Source organism: Cheilinus undulatus, linkage group 13, assembly GCF_018320785.1.
Source record: "Cheilinus undulatus linkage group 13, ASM1832078v1, whole genome shotgun sequence".
NCBI classification, from domain to species: Eukaryota; Metazoa; Chordata; class Actinopteri; order Labriformes; family Labridae; genus Cheilinus; species Cheilinus undulatus.
In genome coordinates this window covers 6764160-6790949 of record NC_054877.1, presented here as the reverse complement: position 1 = coordinate 6790949, position 26790 = coordinate 6764160, and the positions used below count along the sequence as shown (strand labels likewise).

Below are 26790 nucleotides of genomic sequence, written 5' to 3'. Positions count from 1 at the left end.
CATTAAACACTGATTGGATACATTATTTATATATTCTTTCTTCAAATATTAAGATATTCTTGAATTAGGAAGCTAAAATAGTTAAACATTCATCCACCACCGGTCAGGCTGAGCCTTGAATGCTTCTAAATCCGTTCGGACCTCCTGCTTGTTGATGAAGAGGCCCATGAGTTCATCAGACGGGGCTTTGGGGGCTGCATTCAAAGAAAAGTGTTGGCAACCGCAGCTCTAAACAACCTTTTTTCTTCCAGCAGTTTCTTTACTAACAGCCTCTGTAGAATCAAACTTTGTTACCCTGCAGTGAATTTACAGTTTTCTTTCTTTTTGCCCCCATCATCAGCAGGAGAAATGGCCTCCAGCTGGGCCTTTGATCATCTGAATGATGGTGGGGGCGTCAGTTTATATCCTTGTCTTTCTTTTAGGATGGAGAGGTAGGAGGACGAGGTTGAAGTTTGTCCCTAGCGCCTGCTGTGAGGGAGACACCGAGGCCGTCTCATGAATAGGAATGAGAGAAGTAAAAGAGAAGAGTAGGCTGAGGAAACACAAAGAACTTTTAGGAATATAAGAACAAACTGACTGGTATTTTACCGTTATATTGTGAGGAGGAAGTTTTCAAATCAAATACTGGAGATATTCAGTTGGGATATCTCTAAATTGGAAGACTGTGGCTTAAAATAGAAACAAGTCGGTGCTGAAATTTGGTGGTGTTGCAAGCAAACTTTCTCCCTTTGCTTTATTTGTGTAACTCTGAGTGATATAAGTGTGTTTGTGTCAGTCTGGCAGACCCCGTGTCTCCAGACAGCCCTCCCACACGCACACAAACACTCAGGTTTCCTTTAGTCCCCCCACTCCCTCTTCCTTCCCCAAGCCCCCCTGCTGTTACAGTGGACACTGCTGCTCACAGATACAGACATGTATTTAGAGTTTATTCAAAAGCTGTTTGGAAACGGTTTCATGAGTCCAACACAGTGTGGAGAATCCGTCCACAGAGGAGAACCTCATGTTTAGTTAGAGTGAACAATCAGCTAAAGAGGCGTGCACAATACCAGATAACTGGGTCAGCTTCAGGCCTCCCCTTCTGAAAAAATTATGCGAAGCCCTGATTTTTTTATGCTTCTCAAAATTATCTCATCAGATTTTTCTTTTTGTGTGAGGTATCTCAAAAGTTATCCAAGCCACCTGGAAGAGCATCACTGCCACTAAGGGCCAAAAGGGGTAAATAGTGTCAAAAATGTAGCAAAAAATGGACATTAAATGTCAGAAAGGGGTAAATGGTGGAAGAGATAAGGCAAAAAATGGACATTAAGTAACAAAAAGGGGTAAAAAGTGGCAAAATAGTGGCATTAAAGGGACATAAGTTCCAAAAAGCGGTAAATAGTGGTAAAAATGTGGCAAGAAATGGAAACTGTCAAAAAGGGGTGAAAAGAGGCAAAAAATTTGGAAAAAAATGAACATTAAGTTTTAAAAAAAGGGGTAAAAAGTTGCAAAACAGTGGCATTAATGGGACATAAGTTCGTAAAAAGGGTAAATACTGGAAAAAATGTAGCAAGAAATGGACATAGTGTCAAAAAGGGGTAAAATGTGGCAAAACATTGGAATAAATGGGACATAAGTTCCAAAAAGGAGGAAATTGGGGCAAAAATTTTGCAAAAAACTGGAAAATGTGTCAAAAAGGGGTACAAAGTGGCTGAACACTGGAAAGCGGGGTTAATAGTAGCAAAATTGTGGCAAAAGAATGGCCGTTTAGTGTCAATTAAGGGGTAAAACGTGGCGAAACAGTGGGTTAAATGGCCCTCAAGTGTCCAGAAAGGGTAAAAAGTGGCAATGATTTGGCAAAAATGGACGTTAGGTTTCAAAAAGGGATTAAAGAAAGTGGCAAAACAGTGGCATAAATGGGCCTTAAGTTCCAAAAAGGGGTAAATGGTGGGAAAAATTTGGTAAGAAAATGGATATAAGAACCCGCAAAGGGTTAAAAAGTGGCAAAACAATGGAATAAATAGATGTAAAACTAGGAAATATTTTGACCTTTTATTGACTTAAGACTGGACTCAAACTACAAAGAGTGAAAATGACAAATGTGCGTAGTACTAAAGTAAATTTTAATCTTAAAACAAAGATTAAATGTTTGTTAGAAAAAGCCACTGAAATTAACTTCACTTAGTTTTGTTTACGCTACACTCAGCAGAGGAAGCTCAAATGTTGTGGTGCTGTCGTCGTTTACTCTAGGTTGTGAGTTTTACTAACCTGACAGGTCACAGAGACTGTTCTATATATCAGTCAGCAAGTGATGACATGAAAATAATTTTCAGATTTTTTTTAACGACTTCCAACCTTGAAAACAGAAACAGGACATGATAACATGTGAGCTTCACTGACTGAGCATGATGTTACAGGAACATGGCCGCTGTGGGAATACGGTCTACTGGGAAGCCAGCTGGCTGGGGAAGGGCACAAAAACGGCAGAAAACCCATTTCTACTCACCTCCAGCTCACTTCTTAACTCATAAACCCATTTTTACAGCCTCTCCAGGACTTTAGCCATACTTTTTCTTTTTCTTGGTGAATTTTCAGCAAAAAGTTGTTGGGGGAAAAGACTATGATGGAAATTCTCGCGGCACATTATCTGCCTTGTTTGGACACTCATTATTGACTCTGACATTTTTTAAAGATTTTTAAGTTGTGAGAGTCAGGCTTTTTGGTTTATTTAATCTAATCAGCATTGCTCTCCACACACTTTGGGCAAAGCTAAAAATCAAAGCTGAATCTACCCATCACATCAACAAATAAAGCAACATTAACAGCCTACACAGAGTCACCAGTTGGTTTATGGACTGTTATTTGAGGCCTAAATATTGTAGTTTTTGAATCATAGATCTCAGATGCAATATTACCATGCTATGGACTCTGATAGAGGCTTTTGATGTGTCTGTTTTTAATAATTTTTGACATTTTCTGGGTAAATAACTTCTGTTTTACTGAGAAAAAATGAATAAATAGACTATTAGTTTGAGAAAAGCCCCTTAACTTCAGTCATTTTGATGACATTAAGACGGAAATTACCAAACGATAATATATTTTTCAGAATTTTTAACATACGTTTGGTTATTTTGGCTATCTTCTCTTATGCGTTCAGCTTTAAAAGTAGTGGAACGTGTTTATATTGGTATCATAATCAAACTAAAACCTTCCCTAAAACCAAACAGCATGTTGTTTTTGGAATTTAAATGAGATCCGGTGATAGATTCAGTGCTTTTCAGCTGTAAATATCTGCGTGTAGACTCAGTGTTAATTTATGAATACTGTACAAAGACCAGCGTCACGGCCCGGCCTATGAATTGTCGCCACGACTCCTTTACTGCTGGGACTGGGAGCCCAGCAGGACTCAGACTTTACTACATCTGAGTGATGCTTTAACCACAACACTCACTTGTTTTCCTGCATGACTCAGAGACGAAATGAACTTTATCTTTAATGATAAATTTAACCATTAGCAGCAACAACATAGAGAGCGAAAGAGCAGAATTGAGTTCATCCAGCTAATGGAGTGTGTAATAAAGCTATTAGATTTATATTAAAAGACATTTACAACAGTTCTGATAGCAAACATTTCTCTTTTTGACCTCAATGTAAATGTGAAGAGGAATAATGAAGTTTTGGATCAAGGACTCTTCTGTTATCTACTTATCTTTAATAATGTGGTCTTTACAACTTTCTTTCCAGGAACAGAAACTCTGCATGCATTTGAAATGTGAGGCACATAAGGGACAGAGTTTTTAGTTTTGCTTCAATTGTTCAAGGTAAAAAAATGAAAACAATAGAGGAAAACAAACACATTTTAGATAAGACAGGCAGAAGACAGGAAATACAGAAATGTCCTATTTGTGAAAAGGTTTAAAAGCAGAGTTTCTGGTGTAGTAATTGCTATGTACACTTTTTGTCTCACGCTGTGACAGCCATCTAACTCTGTGCTTCATGTTTGCTATCATCTCCAGGGCTGTGTTTGTTGTGCTTCCTCCTTGGCTCAGCTCGCTCCTGATTGTTCCGTTCCATTTCTGATTGTAATTATTGAACATGTTTTATATTTTTTATTTAAACTTTGGAGCAGCCCTGATCATGGGGCCTTTCATGGGGATAATGGGGCCTTTGCTGACTGTGGAGGGAGGGAGGAAATCGGGCCCTAAATTGGCACAGTTGTCTTATAGTGTGTGCCAGGCTTTAGCAAACTTGTGCTGGTGTTGCCACTGCTAACTGGACGTTTTACATGCTAAAATGCACAGTTGCACTCCCACTCTGCTAATGAATAGACACCTGAATGGTCAATGCTGCTTTATATGACACTTTGAAGACACAAACCTGCCAGTGTTGAAGGGTTTGGGTGTCTCTGAGTGAGCTGATTTCCCCACAAAGACTTCTGTTGACATGGCGTGCTCTTCACCGCACATATCAGAGCTTTTTTGCTTCGTCATGTGGATGAAGATATTTTAGAGTTAGAGTTATTATTAAGAACACCATCATCCCCTGTTTGTAATATAACTTAAATGAACACTGTAACATTGTCTGAATCCACCTTTTTGACTAAAAGCTGGTCTTTTTTGTCTTTTGGCGCTGGCTGATGTCCCTTCTGTAACTTCTACTAATGCAGTTTCTCTGTCTTTGCAGATTTCGCTTGTATGGAGCCGCTGGGAATGCAGTCAGGAGAAATAACGTCAGAGCAGATCACCGCCTCCTCTCAGTACAACTCCAACTGGTCCCCTGAACGATCACGTCTCAACTACCCGGAGAACGGCTGGACGCCCTCAGACGACACCGTCAGGGAGTGGATCCAGGTCAGACACGTTCACCTGCATTAGAAATCAATCTGGACCTCAAACTGGATTATGAAAACTGAAATTATGTCACACTGCAGCTCATTTTAGAGTCTGGTCTCATAACACATGAATGCCAACGGTGTTCCTCCATTTGAACCTGGTCGTACCGCTGAGATCTCACTCACATCTGGTCTGAATATTGTTCACTCATTTGCACCACTTCTCTGCACGTAAAAGGGACCCAAAAAGCCAGAAAGAAATACGCCAACATGCATTATTTATCGAAATCTGCCTCTCAAGCGCAGTTGACATTTCTTATATTCACTGTGAAATCTAACAGAGCCGTCTGCAGTCGCAGAATGTGGAAATAAAGCAGCACTCGGCTGGATTTCTTTAAACATATTTAAATATCTTTTTGCTTCTTGATGATTCAGTTTGTCAAACTAACTGCTGTTAAAGTTTGAGAGGGAGAAAATGTGTTAAACTTCTTCATGCAGGGACTGCTTTTAAATGAAGTGTGTTATATTCAGTGTTTTTGTTCTCTGGAGCGTCTAATTTTTGTGATTATTCAGGCAGTAATAGAATGCACTGTGGGATTCTCAGTGCACTTAGAAAAATGTGACTTTCATCATCCATCAAAAGATCTGTGATTATATAATCTACATTGTCAGATACAGTATTGGGCCTTCAAAACATGCAGCTTGTTTTGTAGCAGTCATACCGACCACAAACCACTGATATTGTACATTAAAAATGCAATGGTCTGCATATTATAGGCTCACCTTCCTTGCAAATCAAGCATGCACATCATCAACACACACCTGCTCCATCTCCATCACCTTCTTCCTTAACCTCCTGAGACCTGAGCTGTTTGAATGCATTTCTAGTTTCTTCTACTTATTAGGGACGAGTAGGACCTGACAGGTTTAAATGCTCAGCCTTGTCTTTGAACAGAAATTAAATTTGGCCAAAGAAAAATGTCCAATAGCAACACATATTCTCTAAAATTTCAGAGAAGCAACCTAAATTTCTGTGGAAAATAAAACATATTCTTGAAGTTTCTCGTAAAAAGTTCCCAAAATTTCTTCAGATATTTCTCAAATTTTTCAGTGGAACCATTTCAGAAAAAGTTTAAACATTCTAATAACTCCTGAAAATAAAAAAAAATCCATAAAATTCCAAACTAATTCCCACTAAAATGACCCAAACCTCCTAATAAATTCCCATAATTTTCACCAAAAAAATAAGGAAATTTCAACTGACATCGTCTTCTCCAGCTGCAATTAAATTCCCCAAACCAACAAATATACTTACCAAGTTTCCTTGAAAGTGCCAAAAAAAATTTAAAGCACCCCCCCCCCCAAAAAAAAAAACAACATAGATTTAATTCCCCAAAATTGCAAGTACATTTCCCAAAATGTTATGAAAATGTCTGAAAATGTCAAAAAGTCCTCCAAATATTTATATATATTTCCCAAAATTTCCATGAAAATGCTTGAAAATGTCCAAGATATATTCCTCAAAATGTCCATGAAAATTCCTGAAAATTTTAATGGCAAATTCATCCAGTATTTCCAGTAAACTACTTAAACTTTAATGGAAATTCCAGACAATTATTTCAAATATTCTTTCTTTTTCTTTTAAGATTTATTTTTGGGCCTCTTCATGCCTTTCTTAGATAGAGAAGGACAGTGGATAGACTCAGAAACAGGAAGGAGGGTGGGGAGAGGCAAAGGGCCATAGGCCGAATTCAAACCCGGGCTGCCTGAGTACATGGGTAGCGCAGTAGACCGCTAGGCCATCTGTGCGCCCCTCAAATTTTCTAATAGTTGAAATTATCACTTTGTTGTAGGAAAGCCAGAATGTAATGACCTCATACGTATGTGCATGCAGGGCCTTAGGCGGTTAAATAGGAGGCTCCGTGAAGGTAGGATTAAATGAAATTTAAACATACAGGCACTGCAATATGTTTCCTTTCTTTGATTTATATTGCATGTTTTTTTTTACTAAAGGAAATCAAACTGGTTTGTCAAGCTGCTGTGACCTGCAGTGTATCAGCATGTTAACACTAGATCAAGAATCCTTAATTAGTTTAACCTATAGGCCAAACTTTGTCAAGAATATTCTAATCCAAACAGGATGGAAATTTACCAAAGCTTCAGCTATTTTTAAATCCCAACACTCTCAGTCCACCTTTTAACCTACAAGCATCTGCATTTTTTTAAATACTGTCTGGACCAAATAAAACTCGGCTAACCTAGTTACCATCGCCCTATCAGACAGGCCAATAAGGCGCGGTTTAAGTCCAGGACCGTCCCATTGTCCAGGACAGGAACTCATAGAGGAAGGCTCACAATGCCCCCCACACTAAAAGCAGACCCCCACTTCCTTCCTGTGGGGGTTACAACAGGAAATGCACAGGAAGACGACCTCAGAGCCAAATTAGTAGCAGTGGCTCTCTATTGTCTGTCTGGGGACGTGTTTGAGCTACCGGGCCACAGCTGAGCCTGCTGGGAAAAAATAATATGAAAGATCAGATTTAATGGAGGTAAATGGGGTCAGAAAAGATGGAGCCTTAAACCAGTCTATAAACCTGACCTGCCCAGTTCAACAATGTCACGCAGAGTTCCCTACATTAGGTCTCTACTAACAAACTTTTTCTTGATTTCTAAAGTAACTTTAGACAAGGAAACATGCCATTTTTAATGATTTATAAAAACCTTCAGAAGTAAAACACCTAGAAGAGTTTGTAGGTCATGGATCTGCCCGCTCTACCCTCTGGCTAAGAAGCCTGACTGTGGATTCCCTCTCCCAGTTTAGTACCAGTCATGAGATCAACACCAGCCACTCCTGACCCACAGCAGGCTTTAGAACAGCCAACAGCTCTGGTTCATGAGGACACATTTCTTCATCTCTAAGTGAAGCTTTGTTGTCCGTCGCTCTTGGAGAAACATCCCGCCCTCCCTGTGTCTCAGTGATTTATCTCTCAGAACTCAAACCTCAGACTCTGTGAGGCATTTGAGCTATGACTGGATGTATTTGTGAGAAGGATTTTCCATTTTATTTGATTTAGTGTGGTGCGTGGCCGGCTCTGTGCAGCGTGGTTTGCCTCACGGCTTTCCATTCATCTTACTTGAGAAGAAAATTATGACTTAGTTAATTCTTGCACGCCTGCCGTCACCGTGCAAACACCTCTATTATTCATTTAAAGGCATTCATATTAATATTATATACCAGTATTAATGTTGTTTCCAGGTTGCTATTTATAACACTGTCAGGGAGATGTTAGCCTGAGGCACTCTGGACTTTTTTATGATAAATCTGTAATCTTATTGGCACAGTACGAACCACTTCATCAGCATGCTGGGTTTTTATACAATAAGGGCCAAAGAGTCCGTATCTGTTAACCACATTATGACTGAATACAGGATGACAGAATAATCAACTATAGTAAAATACAGTGACATTTACATGTGTGGCCTTTAAATTACCAAAAAAGAGACTTTAATGGAGGGAAAATGTTGATAAATGAATATCAGAGAAGACAAAAAAATTAAATGAGGCTTTTTAATAAGATACTAGATCTGGTGTTTCAAATCCAGCCACAAATTCTTTATTGCACTCCCCTTGTTGTCTTTAAACCATTTAAACCATTTCCGTGTTGCTTTCCCTGTAGGCTTTAGGTCGTTGTGTTGCTGGAAAATAAATCTTCTCCTAAGCCGTAGGTCTCTTGCAGACTGAATAAGATTGGACGTTCTTATATTCTACCACATTTATTTTACCCTCTACCTTTACAAGCCTCCCAGGGCCGGCTACCGAGAAGCATCCCCACAGCATGATGCTGCCACCACCGTGCTTCACAGTGGGGATGGTGTGTTTGTGGTGATCTGCAGTGTTTGGTGAACAACAAACATAACGTCTCGTCTGATGGCCAAAAAGCACCATTCTGGTCTCATCTCTTATTAGAAAGAAAATCAAATCAATATAAATGTTAGTACATCACAAAAAAAGTATGTGAAAGAAAGAAAAGCCATAAGCAATAAAATCTTTACAAGTAAACCCACTACCAAGTAAAATGAGCATTTTATGTAAGGGTTAATGCCTGGTGAGGTGTCCAATTATAAGAGATTAATGGACGTGGGTGTGAGATAGTTGTCTCCTCTAAGTCAGATATTATTATGCCTGTTTATCAGAAGTGTTTCCTTTGGCTCTACAAATAACAGCTTCTTTTCTCTCTTTTTATGTTATTTAAATCTTCAGACAATGGTTTATAGAAATTAGAACAGGAGGGAAGTGAGGTTTTTTTGCAACCCTTCCCTTCTCAGTGTTAAGGTGAGCCTTGAAAAAGTCGCACATATGAAATAGGAGATAAGGCCGTCTTGTGTTACTGGTCTTAAACCTGGAGTCTGTCTTTAATTTATGTCAGTTAAATGACGGCTGAGGCTTCTTTGTCTGTGGACGCTGTACTCCCTGTTTAGAAAGTATGACCGCCTCAGGTTGCTATGGTTACTCCTATCATCTAATGGCTGTGGTGCATTAATTTGGAACAGTGTAAAGATTTTTTGACCGGAACTACTTGTGAAGTTCAAACAATGTCCATATATATGAAGTTAATGGACACCAATGGAACTTCCAGAGCCAATCAGAGTCGAGTATTCACCACATCCATGATAAAAGTGTTTTTTTAATGAGTTGAGTACTGTATAGATTAGGCCTATCAAGATTAATTGTGTTAATCACAATTAATAGAGATCCACCATTAGTGATTTTTTAAAAGAGTGTGATTAATCGCAAGGGTTTTTTTTGCCCCTTTTAGCATACTGCAGTTAATCCACTGCAGTCTCTCCCTGCAGCCTCAGTGATGTAAAATGAGTCCACTGCTGCTCCTTAATGCCTCATTTCACTGTAAAAAAAAAACCTCAGACAGCTCAGTAGACAAGTCAAAACTCATCTGAACCTTGTGTTATCAAAAAATTAGCTTTGTCTGTTGCCTTACTTCCTTTTCAGTCCATAACAAGTTCCTTTTTCCATAATAAAGTTTATGTTAAAATCCTAAATCTACCTATTAAAGCAGCTCTGCATTCAAACAGTAAGTACCTTTAATTTAGGACTGCGGAAACATGACAGAAAAAAGGTTTAATGCAGAATAGTGATTTTAAAAATGAAACAAAAACAATGCAATTAATCACAGTTAACTACAGACACTCTGAGATTAATTGCAATCATAAAATTGCAAAAAGCACAGATTCATCCTTATTTGAGAATAATATCCAGAATCTGATTATGCACCAAAACAAGGACGATCAGTCCCATGTGGCTCAACAAGGCTCGGTTGTTTCATCCTTAGTTGTAGTAAATGGACTTGTTATTGAATCCCATGATGTAAGCCCAGGAAAGGCTTCCTTCCCTCCTGACTTCAGGTATTTATAGAGCGCTGAGCCGTTTGTCTTGAGGATCTGTTTGACGCCACCAGGAAGAGCTGAGCGCTTTGCATCTGGAGAACACATTTGGGGCCTTGTGTTGTTGAAGCTGGGCCAGAGGGGAAACTGAAAGACAAAAGATCCTCCGGAGAGCGTTAAACGGCCTCAATATCCAGAGCAGACCTCAGGAGGAATCAAAGAGTGGACTCCCAAAGCCAGAAGATGTCAATAACCGAGCGAAACCTGAACACAAATCAGACTAAAGAACACGCAGACGGACATGTGAGGGCTTTCTTCAGACATTCCAGTGATTTTGAGCTGTTTTTATCATAAATCTAATTCATTATGCAATGAGAGAGAAAAGACAAAAACAGTGAAGTTGTGTCATTCTTGAAATAAAATAAATCCCCAGAACAAAGTAGATTTAATCAGTCTGATGTTCGTTTTAGAAAGAAACCCCAAGGCCACCAAAAGAAAGAATGAGAGCAGAATTCATCGTTTCCATTGATGCCAGTGAGTCAGTGCGGAGTAATGAGGCTTTATGTTCTGTTATTTCAGTCACAAAGCAGATTCATAATTATGTAATAAGTCCAAATAAAAACATTTGATTATCCAGCCAGAGTTTAAAGGCTTTTACAAAGTTTTTACAAGGTTTAGCTGTTTAATTAGCTTATATAATTAGTCTGGAATAAGAAACTCAAGGCTGCTGAAGCAAACTTTTTCATAAGTCACACAAAAGAAGTCAAACTTCCTTATTAATAAGAGTGTACTGTTGAAATTAAAGAATGAGCTCCAGCAGTTTCAGGTTTTATAAAGTCATGGATCTAGTCCCAAAGTAACACCATTTAAGAAAAGATATTCCCCCACCTATGTCCTGTAAAGGCTGTGAGCTCAAGTGATCATGATACCAGAAATAAGGTGAGGTTGAACAAAGATGACAGACGAAATATGTGTTATGTTTCACTGTCATATCCATTTTTGAGTTTTTTGCATGCTTATTTTGACTCAAACCAAAAATTTGGACCCAAAATTTGCATTTTTGGGGTTTGGTTTTGTGGAAAAAAATGTAATTATGGCAGCTTTGGTTGAGTGGTAGAGTGGGTCATTTCTGAAGTTGTAAAGTTGGCTGTTGATTCCTGCAGTAATACTTTATAATACCATGCAGTCAGAAAGCATAAAGATAGTTTTCATATAGAAGAAGTTTGGCACCACCAGGACTCTTCCAAGAGCAGGTCGCCCAGCCAATAAAGGGAAGAAGGGCCTTGGTAGACTTAGATGGTCACCCCGACTGAGCTCCAGAGATCCTGTGTGGAGATGGGCCAAAGCTCCAGAAGGACAACCATCACTGCAGCCCTCCACTGATCTGGGCTTTATGAAAGAGTGGTTAGATGGAAACCTCTCCTTGGTGCAAAACACATGAAAGCCCACTTCAGGTTTGCAAAATAGAAAAAAAAACTCAAATGAAAGCCAAACGTCAGGATTCAAGACATTTAAGCAGAAGGATCTGAAATTATGTTAATGGAAAAACTGTAGCAGGCCAAAAAGGGGGATATTGGTAAAAATGAATTAAAGGTGGAAAAACTGACAGAAAATAGGTTGAAAAGTGGTTACAGGGTAGCACAAATGGATTAAGATAGGTTAAAAGAGTTTTAAAAAGGGTGGGAAATGGTGAAATACTGTTAAAACGTGACATTTATTTGGCACAGATGGCCTAGTGGTTTAAGGTGCGTCCCATGTATTCGGATGGCCTGGGACACCATTTCCACATATCTCTCCCCCACTCAGGGGCGCAGATAGGGAGTTTGGGCCCCCAGAAAGAATACCCCCCAACTGGCTAGCCAAACAACAAATGTTGCATCATTTTTTAAAAATATATGTATCCATGTCAAAGTGTTTTTGAAGTGTAGTTTCCCCATTTATGAGCAATATTTTCACTATTGTTCAACTGAATTTAATTGCATTATTTTGCAGCGTTGGACTATACCATTTGGACATTTTTAAGGGAGGAGTTGAAGCCCCCCAGTTTTCATTTTACTCTAATTGATACAAATTTCAGTCCGCTGACCCATTCATTTTGTTGCTTTGATTAAATAATGACACCAAATAATAAGAAAAAATAAATAAAAACAATTTTTGGTGCAGGCTCCTCATGGGCCCCTCCCTACTGTGGGTCTAGGTAATCAGTACCCTTTCCCCCCCCTGTGCTACACCCCTGCCCCCACTCTCTTGTCCCTATTTCCAATTCTATCCACTGTCCTCCATCAGTGAAGGTATCCAAGGCCCAAAAATATATATCTATTTTAAAAAAGATGACATTTATTGGCAAAAAGTGTCAACAACGAGGGAAAAGTGGCTAAAGGGGCATAAAATGGGCAGCTAAAGTAGTGAAAATTTGTCACAAGAGTAGCAAAAAGGGTTAGAAGTGACATAAATGGGAAAAAGATGGCAAAAATTGGTTTAAAGATGCAACAATTGGTCAAATGTGGAAAACGGGTTGAAACAGTGATAAATAGGGGTTAAAAAGTGGCACAAATAAATCATTTGAACATCAGAACTCATTAACAGCTTGACACACATTTCAGCTCATAAATGGGTTAACTGTATGCCAGGACACCAAAACCAATGCTGCTGATCTAACACACATCCACTGATATCATCAATAAGGGCCCGTTGACCAGGTTTATCAGGGACCCAGGCTGTTCAGTGGGCAGGTCTGCATGTAGATGCCTGCATTCAAAGACAACTACTACTACGATCTACATTTAAATCAGAAACTGCAGTTCTAACTCACTAACTATCCTCCGAGTTGAGTCTATATATCTTAATTAGTGTCGAATGAGTCATTGCAGCAATGCTGGTGGCCTTGTGGTTAAGTCTGCTTGCCTCATGTGCAGAGGCTGTTGAAGCCCAGAGTCAAATCAATCCTGTGGCTCCTGTCCTGCATGACATTTCCCACCCTCTCTTTAGCTGCTGCCTCCTTCCACTGTCCTGTCTCTCTAATACAGGCTTAAAAACCCTAGAATAAATCATTTAAAATGTGTCAGTGCTTCTCACATTAGATATTGTGAAATAATGCCAGCAGAATTAAAATAAATCAAACTGTCTGACAGAAATCAGCTTATATGAACACAAAGCCATGTTTAGTCATTAAAATAAAGACAGTCGTATTAACAGTCTGATTATAGGACTAACAGAACCGTCAGTCATTCCTGTGATTTCTTTAGTCAGCATTTTTCATAAAGAAAAGGTTTTCTCTCCTCATGTGATCCTCTACATCCCAGCAGCGCTTTCTTAAGCAAACACTAAACCCTCAGATGAGACTCCAGTAAGTGAGGCTCTTTCTTTTACTATCAGCGCTCAGGCAGTATCCTGTTTTGGCAGGAAGCAGCAGTGTTTTCTGTTCAATCTCATTTAGACACACTTGACTGAATTATGTCCCCTTCCTGCAGTTTGTTCCCTTCATTAAAAAAAGCTCCAAGTGTGACTATTTTCCCTGGCATAGATGTAAGAACTGCCAAGTGTTGAGTAATTAGGAGATGGTAGAGCAATTAGCCTTGGTCGTTTGATGGAGGAAGTCTGGAGAACGGAGCTTGGAAAACATAACGATTGTAACGGCTGGTAGAGCCGAGGCTAGTTCGGTTTAAACTGTAGCTAAGTCATGGACTTTATTTTTGTCAAACCCTTGAAAAAGTTGCGTTTGTTTACCTTTACAGTCGTCACGCCAAATGTGAGTGTTTGTAGAAGAACAAGTTCATCTTTCAGCAAAGGCTTCTTATTCAAATGGCCTAAAGCAGTGGATGACAAAACATTGTAAAATTGTCTTTTTAGGTACTCTTGAAGGTGAAATGTTATTGAAGCTTGTGTTAGGTTTTTGATTTGCGAAGGGATCAGGCACATGAAATCCTTGTAAAAAGCATATCCACTCAGATATTTTCCATGTCAGTTAAAGAGACGATGCATGACGGTTTTCTCTGACAGGTTCTGCATCTAAATAATCCCCTCAATACACCCTCTGTTCTAAAAAACATCATTGTGATTTGGGTTTGAGGCTTGAAAATATTTAATCTGCCACAGGGCAGCAAACGCCACTGTAGACAAAGTTTCTATTCTTTACCCTGGAATAGTAGTTGGTGGAAAGCTGGTACCATCACCGCCAAAATTCCTGCCATGAAATGGGTTTTTGCAACACCATCATCCCCAGTTTAGATGCATGTTGTGTTTTAGTGCTTACATAACTGTTGCTGCCGTTGTAAAGCAGCCAGGTAACAAGTGTTAGTGTAGTTCGCATGCATCACAGTAATCAGGTGGGATCTCTTCTCTCCAAGTTTGATATTTGTAATAACAGCAACATGCAGCAAGTGTTCTCACTTTGCAGAGCATCTCTGCCAGCCTATCTGGGGCTTTGACAGAGGACTTACACTCAAAGTAAAATCACTTGACTGTTTTAAGGTGTGTTTTAAACCCAGCATGTAGCATTACTTTAGGCAGGCCTTGTAGTTAAGCTCTGCCATATAGTTGAGATCACCTGATCTTACGCAGATGACCAGCTGATTCGCTCGAAGCACACTATTGGCTAATCTCACAAATGCTGCCAAATTTAAGCTACTTCAGCCTGGCTGCTGCCTCTGCAAGCCTCTTTTTGCAACCCTCCTCCACCCCAGCTCATCCTTTATCTACTTCTAACTTAATCAGTGTCATTCTGTCATTACTGGTGCCTGATCTGCTGTTTTGCTGCTTCTCTCCCGGCTTCAGGCTTTCATTGTAGGCATAGGAATATGTATATGTTTTACATACTATATTGTAATTTTACAGATTTACCCACAATGGAGAAATAACATGGATTTTGAATGTCCAACAAAAACTAACCTATTTTTGGCTAGTCTTAGTCTAGTCTTTCTCATGTAAAAAAAATAGGCTGTAGACTTAGACTTTTAGTCATTGTTTCATTCGATGAAATCAGCACAGGTCGGTACCCAAAAGTGGGTCTTGAAGACCGTTTCAGTGAGCCACGAATCCCTGGAAAACAACATTGTGGCATCATGTCTGTGAAACTCTTTTAAAAGCTTCATTTGCCCTGTTTCTTTATTTTGTCACATCTTTTCTACTGTTCAATTTTAATTTCTGAAAACTATCCAATATTTGGGATAAAATTCTCCTTTTGAAGTTAATGGTGGGTCCTGAGGCTGGACCAGGTGCAAACCACAGCTTTAAGGGGAGGACAGGGGTTTTGAATGCACTTGAATGCAATTTTGATTTTGTAATACCAAAATAAAGTGCTATCACCAAAAAGAGCAAAAAAATACAAAATAAAACAGAATATAAATTTTAGGCTAAACTACCCAGCCCTACTCTGGAGGAACTTTCTGGAAAAGTGCATTCTTAGTTACCATAAGGAATGCTAGCATGTTACATAGCTGGTTACATGCAAGCTAGCCCTAATCTGTAGGAAGATACTCTCAAACACAGATCAGGTGTAAATTTATTCAAATGAACTTTTAATTCTAGCGCCATGCTGTGATTAGAATGTGTCATTTTAACCTGGATTTTATTCAATAAAGTTTCCTACTCAAGCTTCAATTTCTCAAACTCCTGGCGTGAAATAAGACAACAGAAATGATCCAGTATCTCCTTCAGGTCGCTCCTCGGAGGCGCCTTAATGAATAACTCCTCCGTCTTTGTCACATCCAGAATGTGCGGGATGCATCTCGTTGGAATTTGTGATCAGGACCCAGCTGGGAACGCCAGGCGAGCGTCCCACCAAACATGTTTTCCCAGTGGTCTCTGTGTCAGTCACATGAAGCCGCACAGACCCACCAGGAGCTATTTTCTTCTCCTGCCCTGAAAAAGCAACAGTGGGAGAAGTTAAATAATGGCCTCCGGTCCCTTCCCATGTACAATATCACAGCAGCAACAGCTGCATGGTAACATAATTACACGCTGCTCTCTATATTACAGGCATCCCACTCACTGAAGGGCTGTTTATTTTAGCATGCAGCTGATCATTCACAAACTCAGCAAACAAGAAACGCTGTTGAAGAGGAAGTAAGAGGACGAAAGGAGGATTTTCACTCAATTTAATACACATATATGAAGATAAATAAAGTTTTCATTCAACATTGATGTGACACATGGAGCTATATCCTGTTTTTAATTTTATATCACAGTATTTGTGGGCAGTAAAGGCTTATCTGACATTATAAAGAGCACTGTAAGACCCTCTGTTATCGCCCTCTTTGATGATAACATCTTTTATTGCAATCTTTTTCTTATCGTTTCTCTTTTCCAGCGTTTTTGATCTGTCGTTTCCGGACGCTTCTTCACCAAAGCGAGATAAAAAAGCCTCGGCCATTTGAACGATTCTTTCTAATCTGTTATGTAGCTCTTTAGATCATAACTTCATAAGAGAACGAGGAAAAGTAAAGCCAAGAGAAGTGATAATATCAGCCTGTAATTTCACTCAGAGTTGCTTTGAAAAAGTGAAACTCGACTGAGGATGGCACTGATTTGTTTAAACACTGAATCACAGTTTGACTCCAAAAACAGATCAAACACCTGAAAACCAGATGATTTATGAGGCCGCTCTATTTTTGGGATGTCTGCTGAGTTTGTCCTGAGACTTGTGAGTCTTTAAGTGAGTTTAAAAGAACATTGTAACTCAATCAGGATCAAGAAAATTCATTTAGTCACTTAATACAATCACTGTGGGAAATTTCCCTCAGCCACCAGAGCGAGAAATGTTGGTTCATCTCAGCTGTGACAGTTAATTAGAAGAGCGTCACTCTTAATTCCTTTTTCTCCAGGAAAAATATTCAGTTTTTAGCTTCAAGGCTGTGAGCTGCAGCAGTTTTGTCTTATTTTATGTGCACATTTTATGTACACAGTTAGGAGCAACATTTTTTGTAAAAAACTTTCCTGACTGCAAAACAACCAAACATCCAGCAGTTGTCTTTGATCAAAGGAACAAATAAAGCTTCATCCTTTTGGGAAGTAGTTGTTCTTTGTAATGCAATAATAATAGGCATAGAAATCATATGATAGCAGAGCTACAGCTCCACATAATGAATAAAAGCAGCTTATCTTTCTGGATCTATGACGTAGAAAACAAATAACTTAATTTGTGTCTAACAGGCATATTTTTAGACAGGAAATTAGTTTAGCAAAAAATGCAAAGCAGGAAGACATGTGGAGACTTTCCCCATAACACCACGTCTTTTTTGCAGAGTTAGGCGGTTTGTTAAGTTAGACCAGAAGTCACAACTTTATCTGTGTCGCTGCCATTCTTGGTCAGGTCTCCCTTGAAAAAAGAGATCTCTGATCTCGATGGGACAAACCTGGCTAAATTAAGGTGAAATAAATAAAGATTCAAGAATAGAGCTCAACTGAGACAAATTCCCCCTGTCACATCCCTCATTGGCATTCTAGAAAATTCTTATATCAGCAGTTTTAATCCTGGAGCCATGCCGACCAAATACCTGAATACTCGTGACTGTGGGAACATTTGATTTTAAACAAAAATGGAGGAAAAAGGCAAGAAGTTACAACAGGATGCACATATTTATTTTTAAAAGAGTGAAGAGATTACATATCCCAAAATCCAGCATGATTCCTTTAATTTATAGAGCTCAACAGTTTGGCTCTGGAAGTCAAATTCATTTTCTCCATAGCAGATTTCATTATGAGCCATATTGTCAGAAATATCAAAGGTAGATGTACCGCTTTTGGTAAACAATGGTGTTAGCGCCCGTAGAAAACAAACATTTCTAAGATGTTAACATCTTTTTGAAAAAAAAAAAAGCATTGCATATTTGCAAAAAAAAAAAACATAGGTAGGAGTGCTTCTAGGTGCTCTTTGGAAAAGGGATTCATTAAGTTGATGACAAACAGGAAGAAAACTCCAAGGCACTCTTTAAAGAAATAACACTTTAACATTGTTTCATCTGTACACAAGGTATCTGGCTGAATTAAGATAAAATACATCAGTGCTGGTGTTATTTCTGACATTTGTACTAAACTGATAAAAATCTGCATTTTACCACTTTTAATTAGCTTTTCTGAAAGGCGGGGCTAATGTGACGTAGAAACCTACTATATGTAGGTTCTTTATAGTGGTGCCGACCAATAGGGACATGCCAACTGGGCATTTAGGTAATGTAACCATTTGTTTGACTTCCTGATGAAGGCTTGATGCCGATATGCATTGCAGTGTGTTTTTAAGGTCTACACATGACCATGCTGTGAAAATAAAGGCATTTTAATGCTTAAAGAGAGTGCCCTGGATTTTTCTACTTGTTTGTCATCAATTGTATATTTGCAATTTCAGCCAAAAATACCAAAATACCCACAATCCTCACATGTCACAGCAACATCTCTGATTGGTGGGGTCTTCAGTAACCATGGAACTGTTGAACGTACGCGAAAATGTCAAGTTATCATGATTATGCCTTCCGAAAAAATGTCAACTTTGCGGTGAAGGTGTCATAATTTAGCGAATGACACTTAATGACACTTAATGGCAACACTCATGAAAGCCCTATTCATGTTAATGACAGGTGTCATGTCATGATTATGACAGCATAATGCCAGTCTTATGAATAAAACTTCAAATAAAGTGTTAACATGTTGTAATATGGATGTTACAAAATCTCTATTTTTTATTTAACCTTTATTTAACCAGATAAAACCGGTTGAGATCGAGATCTCTTTTGCAAGGGTGACCTGGCCAAGAGGTCAGCAGCACACGTCATAATAAATAATACATATTCAAGAGACAAATTATAAACAATATGTTATGGGGGATTTGGATGGTGAATTTTACTTCCAGAACCAGAGCCAATGAAAATGTGGGCTAGCGCTGTTGAGCTTCATCACAAAGGATAGCTATGTAGCTCAGTTATTTCCAAACATGCTGTTGTGTCTCATTCTTAATATCAATGCCGTTTTTCCAGCTATTGTAGTTTGTGTACATATGGGAAGGAAAGTATAGCGCTTAAAGTCATCAGCAGCAGCCAAAGTTCAGCATGGTAAACGTTTTTCATGGAAACAGCAGGCTACATGAATCAGGGAACATGCTGTGGTGCTCTGGGATTGTGGGTAGTGTAGTTCTTTACTCCAGGATCTCAAATAAACTGTGTCTTTCTTAAAGCATATTTAAGCTTTGCTACAGATGGCCCTGCAATATTTTCGCTGTCTTTAAGAAAACATACACTTTAAAAAAAACTTGTTGGGAACCGTTTTACAAAAGGAAGAACTCATTAAAGGTTATTTATGTATTTATCAACTATTTATCAACAAAAAAATCTATCCAACTTGACAGATTTTGTGTGCATTGCAGCTTTTTAACCCAAGATTGCAAGTAAACCATGCCTTTGTTAATATAATGATATAATGATATGATATAAGCTTGTATCTTCTACAGGATCTTTGTTTTACACTCTGATAGCTCGTTGTTTTGTTATTATGGCAAATAATTAAACCACTTTGGGGCTTTTACTTTATAAACCATACTGCTGAGCTCTATTTGGGGGATTTTGGTTTAGATAAACAACCTTGCAGCCTAGCTAATGCTATCTGCAGAGAGCTGCTATGATGTCTTTCACTGTCAGTGGCGTTTTGCCACTGCTTATGATCTTAATGCTAAGCTAGGCTAACTGGCAGATCCTGGCTGGATTTACTGGGGAAATGTGATGCTTTTGCTCAGATATAACCAGTAAATTCTGAAAATGGTGACATGCAGTTTTGGAGTATAATCAGCTAAAGGCCGAACCTTTTACCACGCAGCTACTTTAAAGTCCAGTTGTTAAATATTTAATCCTGATTTCCTCTCATGAAATCTGCTGTTGGCCAAACTTAACCTCTAAATCCAGGAGGTTAAAAACACAGACACATGGCAGGTCACACCGTAGTCATTAGTGATGTGGGCGGACAGCCGTAAAATTGATCCTGAGCTGTTTTTCACACACTCTCATCACACGCTGCCTGCTGCGCTCTAAATGAGTCTGACGTCTCACACACGGCTCCGTATCTCAGAGAAACAGACTCTGGTGGACAACCTTCTGGATCAGAGGCTCCGAGCTCACATGGATCTCTGAGACAGAGTTAAACCCATGACCTCCATCATGTGTCACGGCCTGTCCTCTTCTTGGGAAAGATTGTTTGATAACAAAGAAACAGGATTTTATTTTATGATCCAAAGTGCTGCTTCTGCTGATAAAAGGTTTAAACGCTGAGCTAAACTTGTTCCTGTGTTTGGGAGCTGATGGGTGCTGGGCAGACGCATTATCAGAGCTGTTAATGGGGCTTTTAAACACATCCCAAAACCACAACATCCACCCTGCTGCTGCTCACTTTGGAGACCATCTGAGGAGATTTCTCTCCAGCTGAAGACACAGGTTACCCTGCTCTGAACCGCTTTGTTTTTGCCCTGATTATCTCACACAGAGACTGTCCATTCAAAAACTCTGACTGTCATTGTTTTAATGTTCTGCCCCTGAAATCTTCTTGGGAGATGAAGACTTAAAGATGGTTTTTAAAATCTAAAACCCTAAATGCACACCAAGATTTTGTAGAAAGAATTTCACACATGAGATTTCACATAAATTCTTCAGAAGAAACAAAAACATAAACACATAAACATCATCTGGCTGTCATGGTGTATATTCTGTTTCACTGAATAACCTTTTACTTTAAATATCTTAATCCACACATCCAAGGGGACAGACGCCTTCTTCTTTTACAGGTGCCATCAACCACTTGTGATTGCTGTTATTTATGAAAGAAAAATATATAAGGAATATGGAAGGGAAGAGTCTGGCATAAGCTCTCTCTCTATGCAGATGACTCACTCCTCTATGTTTCCAAACCTGCCTCATCCTTACCACAAGTTCTGACCTTATTTGAGCTTTTCAAAGCTGATTCGATCAAAATGGTCTCTCTTGCCTCTCATAGGTACCTCCCCATTGTCATCCCTCAAAGCTCGGTTATGCTTTCCATGTGGACGCCATTTTTATTTTCCTACTATGTGTGATATTTCAAGCCAGGTGCTGCTTCTGTGATCCTTCAAGGAAGAATCATATACAGATGTTGATATTTTTAAAAGTTCTCAGATGTGCATGGCCAGGCGAAAAATCCCTGTATGGGACCCCTGTGAAGGGGCGTGTCTATAAGATTTTACGTCACATTTGAATTGGGTGCGTCAAGCATAGAACAGACTTTAGCCCAGACTCTTAACTCAAGATAGTTACAATTCAAGACTGGGGAGGCTTGTAACCTGACATGCCGAATAGACTGCCTCGCATATCTATTACATGTTGCATGGGATATATTTCCTTTCCATGTGGGCAAAAGCCCATGAATGTTGTTTGGGTAGAGCAGGACACTTCAAAACAATCTTGTGGGTTGATTGGACAAAAGTTTTGTCTCTCTGAGTTATTACAGGCTAATCAGAGCAACAAAACATAAGATGTAGTAGGCATGCACCACCTGGGTGAGTCTGACAGGTAGCCTTAATCAATCTCTTACTACCAGTGGAGCCAGTTGGGGAATTCATCTCTTGCTGAAGCTGGTTGGGGTCGTTGCAAAAGCATTTTTTTCCACCAAGGAAAGCTTTTCAGTATGGTTCTTTGCTCCAGCTCTGACAACACTACTACCATAGCTGCACCCATGCTAGTCTTTTCACTGGCCGCCATGTTTACAGGCTTGTGGTACAACTTAACCTTGCTGCCTATTTCAAAAAGCTGCAGACTGATCATTCTCTGAATGGTAACAATCATTTCAGCTGGAGGCTTTGCAAGATGGATTCACCTGAAGACACCAATGAATCTCCACTGGCTTTGCGGGGTACTAACTTCAGGGTTTTTTAGGAAAGCCTGAAATCGCAGGGTGCACACAGAGATAATCAGGTCTTAGTTGACAGAAGATGCCTTAAAAATACTGATGTAGAAATGGTAGCTAAAGAAACAGAGTGGGATGTTTTTTGCCTTTCTATCAGTGTTGGTTTTAGTTTCAAGAAAAGAGCAAAATACTGGCAAACAGGAAACATAGTGAAGCAGATTTACGACTTTTAAAGAACTGATTTCACATCAGCCACACATACAATGGCCAAATTTATCTCTTTGCATTCACACATGCAACTCACACATATTTTGGACATTTTAAGGAGTTTTTTTGTAGGTGTGAGAGCACTTTAAGTCGAGGCTCTAGCTACGTATGTACTTGACAATGTAAAATACATCCATGGGAGACCACATTCAACTTGTTGTCTTCAGGATAGCTGCAGCCCTAGAATCTTTTTAATGGGTAAAATTCTGCAGAGAAGGTCACAAAACCTGCTAGTGACAGAGCAAAAAAGTGTCGTCTTTACTCTGGTGACCCTGAAACACTCTTTCTTATAATTACTGTCTCCATAATCCACTGTACTTACAGGGTGGCCAATTTTCTTTTATGTTTTTTTCAAGGTTTATCTTTTATAACAAATCTGTCTTTTTTTCCCATTAACATTAAATTACCATTTTTACTGTGTCTCTAGGTGGATCTGGGATTTCTCCGGTTTGTCACGGCCATCGGGACACAGGGAGCAATCTCAAGAGAGACCAAGAAGCACTACTATGTCCGGACGTACAAAGTAGATGTGAGCTCCACAGGGGAGGACTGGGTCACTGTGAAGGAAGGCTCAAAGCAGAAGGTAACGAGTGGTTTAATCCTGACTTTACAACTACTTAAACCTCAATCTTCAATCAGATTCTGGAATAGAAGACATATCATTGATTTATTCGACTGATTGCTTGATTAAAATTTATTTTATTCATGTAAATAGAAAAAAAAACACAACTAAACAAGGAAGGCAGTGAACAAAATGAGTGAAAGCCTAGATATCATTAACAGCCACATTCAACACAATGCAAATGGCACTTATTCAAAGAGAGACCTATATAATAGCTCTGGTTATCTCTGATCTACTTTTCAAGAATAATTGCTCAAAGAGCTTCCCAGTGTCAATAAGAGAGCATAATAGATAAAATGTTGAATATACTGCATGTAACCAGCTTTAATAATCCACCCTCTTCTCTATTCATGTTGAAAAGTGTGCTACATAAATAATATAGGCTACTCTCATTCAGAAAATACAAAGAAAATATTCATCGTGACACACTTTTACAAAGGAAGCTGCCTGTATGCATCAATTATGTATAAAGACACCCGTAACCATGCAATCTAAATATAGACATGTTTTAAACAGAAGAATTCTCAGAAACAGCACAAGCTTGTAGGAAGAATCATATTTGCAGTACACTTAATTTCAGCGCTCTTTTTCCACACAAGAGCCAGTGAGGTGTGTGGGACCTAAATGTGAAATATAAATACCTAACAGTGCTTGCCTATCAGCTCAAAGAGGAGCGTCATAATCAAACTCAGCACACTGTAATATCTGAACATGTCTCTAGGCCAGGCGGCGCTCAAAAATAACAAATATGTGCTCACCACTAATGCATTATCCATTCTTCTGCTACAAGTAATGCATTTTAAATATTGCATGTTGCCTTTATGCATTGTTCTAGCATGTCTGTGGGGTTAGGGTAGGTGTAGGGTTCTACTTGACTGCAGTTATTTATTTTAATGCTAGAAAATTCATCAAAGACACCAAGACCCTCTAACCTGACACGCCAGATGGATTTGCTTCACACATGCATCTGGTAAACCTCCCACAGACGGTGTTTGGGGAAGGGCAGAGCCTCTGACATAAAAACTCTGAGGGTGATTGGATGAACGTTCTATCTGTCACATCTTTTCTGGCCAATCAGAGCAACGAAACATATGACGTAGCCGCTACCGAGGAGTAATCTCCACAGAGAGCTGCATAACGTGAACCATGGCGACTGTAGACATGTCAGTACATGACTTTGTTCGTTTTTGAAAAGAAAACAACTCACTGCTGTTCTTCGTTCTTCTTTTAACATAGAAATGTTGCCAAGTTCTGATAAAACTGGCCCTTTAGCAGCATCCACACTAATGTCTTCCGACATATCTGCACCGGCCTCTTGTTGCTGCTTGCTTACATCACGACTCTGTCGTCCCCGAAAGCACTGCCCCTTGACACTGACTGTTCCTGTCACTTTCTAACCAGGCCCAAACTGTTCAGACGGGAGCTTTGCAAGATGGATTCCCCAGTAAGAAACAAGGAAAATGGGCGTATCCATCTGCTTTGCAAGGTTAAAGGCACTCGTCTTTATGCCAAAAAAAAGTTAAAAAGCCCTTATTATGCTTGTGTAATTAAAAACAACTTCAATGTGCTTCAGCATCCATCCTCCTTCAACAGAAATGATATAAAGCTACACTTATATTTTCTGTTATTTCAGAGGAGTAATAGACAACTCTATCAAACAAACCCAAGGCATTCCTTTGTATATACTACCACTGACCCTGTGCAACACTGCATAGCATCATCTTCATATTCAAGCATCTCTCCAGTCTTGTGTTTTTCATACTATTTTCATGCAGTTGTAGTCACTCTTGGCTCCTTATTAGTAGTGTTATAAGTAATACTTCATTCTAGATTAACATCTATAATTGATATATCTTGTGGCCCCTAAGAGCACAAGAGCCTGGGGCAATCTCTGTCTTTGCCTGATAGCAAATTAAAAAAAATGAGCGCTAGCAGTGCAAGCGGCAGAAGAAGTACTAATGATAGTGTTTACATTTGTGTGTTTGCTTCCTAGTGTTAATTTAGATTTATGTAAAAAAATGTATGCATTTTTAACATCTTTATATCTGCATCCTTTCCTCTCCTGCATTACTGTCATATGTTTGCTTTTATATGAGTTTAACAGTTTGATATTAAAAAGCGCCACACTCCCCCGCTGGCTCCAATGATCCTTAAACGACACTGTGAACTGTGGGCTAATGAAACGGTTTGAGTACAGGCTTGCAGTCTTAGCAAAAGTAGCAGTTTTCATTTGGTTAATGTTTTGAAAGCACAATTGTTTTGGCAGTAATTATAAAACCATTCATACTCTGTAGTAGAAGTAATGGAAATCAGTGAACTGTTGGTAGATGTAGAAGAAAAGGTGGCAGAGAAAAGAAACAAGCAGAGAGAGTGATTTAGTCGATTTAGCAGCACTGACTAGCATCCACAGCAGCTCCAGTCGTGGGAGCACCTCTGATAAATCAGCATCACGAGAACCTTTTTTAATGTTCCTGTACTTTCTGTTCTCTAGATCTTCCAGGGGAACCACAACCCAACAGACGAGGTTCACGCCTACCTCCCCAAACAGACGCTGGCTCGCTACATCCGAATCCGCCCCATGACCTGGGAGCAAGGCATCTGCATGCGCTTTGAGGTCTACGGCTGCAGGACATCAGGTAACGGCAGCAAACATTTATAGTTTCACTCACACGCCAGCGACCTTTACAAGCTGCTCTGTGAACATTTCTATGGGGATGCTTTTTAAACCAACTAAAAGTTTTCGGAGACATGAGTGACAGTCTGGGACACTTCTTTAAAAGTTTTACCTGCTGAGGCCTGTTTGACTGTTCTCTTCCCTAACCTCCACTTTCACGCCCTTTAACAACGTTTTCTCACTTTTTCTCAGCATCTTTTTGGCTGCGGGACGAGAACCTCCTGCTGCTCTGTGTTGATTTAAAATAATCATTGCTTCCAAGGCGAGCCCAAACTCCCACAGAAGGACACCGTTATTCATTACAGAGGAACGCAGGAAAAATCACGCCGCCTCATTACTCATCCTCTAACATTATATAAACCTCAGTCCTTGATGTGCTACAAGCAACTCTCAGTAGGAGAGCTCCATAAAGTAGATATTAGGCTGTTACTCATGGGAGAACAGGCTGCAGAGTGCGAGACAGGTGATTCAGGTGATATAATGACAGAAGCGGGAAACCACGGAGCGTGTTTGCAAGTATTAAACATGAAACTGATCCTTGTCCTTTATCCTCATTTCACCTGGATCTTAACCAAGCTCTATTCTCAGACCAAACTACTAATCAAGAACATGGCATTTAGCTCTATCTTCTACCATTTTTACTTTGCCTGTATAGAAAGCTCCTCTAACATTTACCTTGAATCACTGGTGGACTCAGAGGGGGGTCAGGAGTCACACCTCTGGGGTCCCCAATGTTGAAAAACATCAGAAAGTGCCCTCTTGTACACCCCTATGGTAAATTAACATGATAAAATGCCCCCTTTGGTTCCCACTCAGTGGACATAAGTGCCATCTAAGTGCATTACTTCCCAACCTGGGGTCCAGGACCCTGCAGGGGGGGGGCAACCAAAGATCTTAGGGTGAGGCTTTGTCTGCTCTGATGCTGCCAAAATTAGATTAGCAAATATTGAATAAAACTATGATAAAGCAGTTATGAAGTACTTTATACAAAGGTGTTTTTATAAGAAAAGCATCCGTAGGCCTTTATAGGGTTTTATCAGTGAAACAATTAAAATCTCTGGTGATTTTTGACAGCAGTGTGTCACGTTTATGAGGAAAAATGGTTGCTCTAAAGCAGTAGTTCCCAACCTGGGGCCCGGACACCCCTAGGGGGTTTGCCAAAGATCTCAG

At 39.5% G+C, this 26790-nt stretch overlaps 1 protein-coding gene across 2 annotated transcripts in view; it reads left to right on the top strand.

Annotated features, from left to right (window-relative positions):
- LOC121519770 (neuropilin-1a-like) overlaps window positions 1-26790 on the top strand; it is a 157309-nt gene that overhangs the window by 90562 nt on the left and 39957 nt on the right. For both annotated transcript variants that reach the window (XM_041802656.1, XM_041802657.1), the window contains 3 exons: window positions 4660-4826; window positions 22752-22907; window positions 25438-25582. In XM_041802656.1, coding sequence (XP_041658590.1) covers window positions 4660-4826; window positions 22752-22907; window positions 25438-25582 — 468 coding nt within the window. The remainder of the gene's footprint in view (window positions 1-4659; window positions 4827-22751; window positions 22908-25437; window positions 25583-26790) is intronic.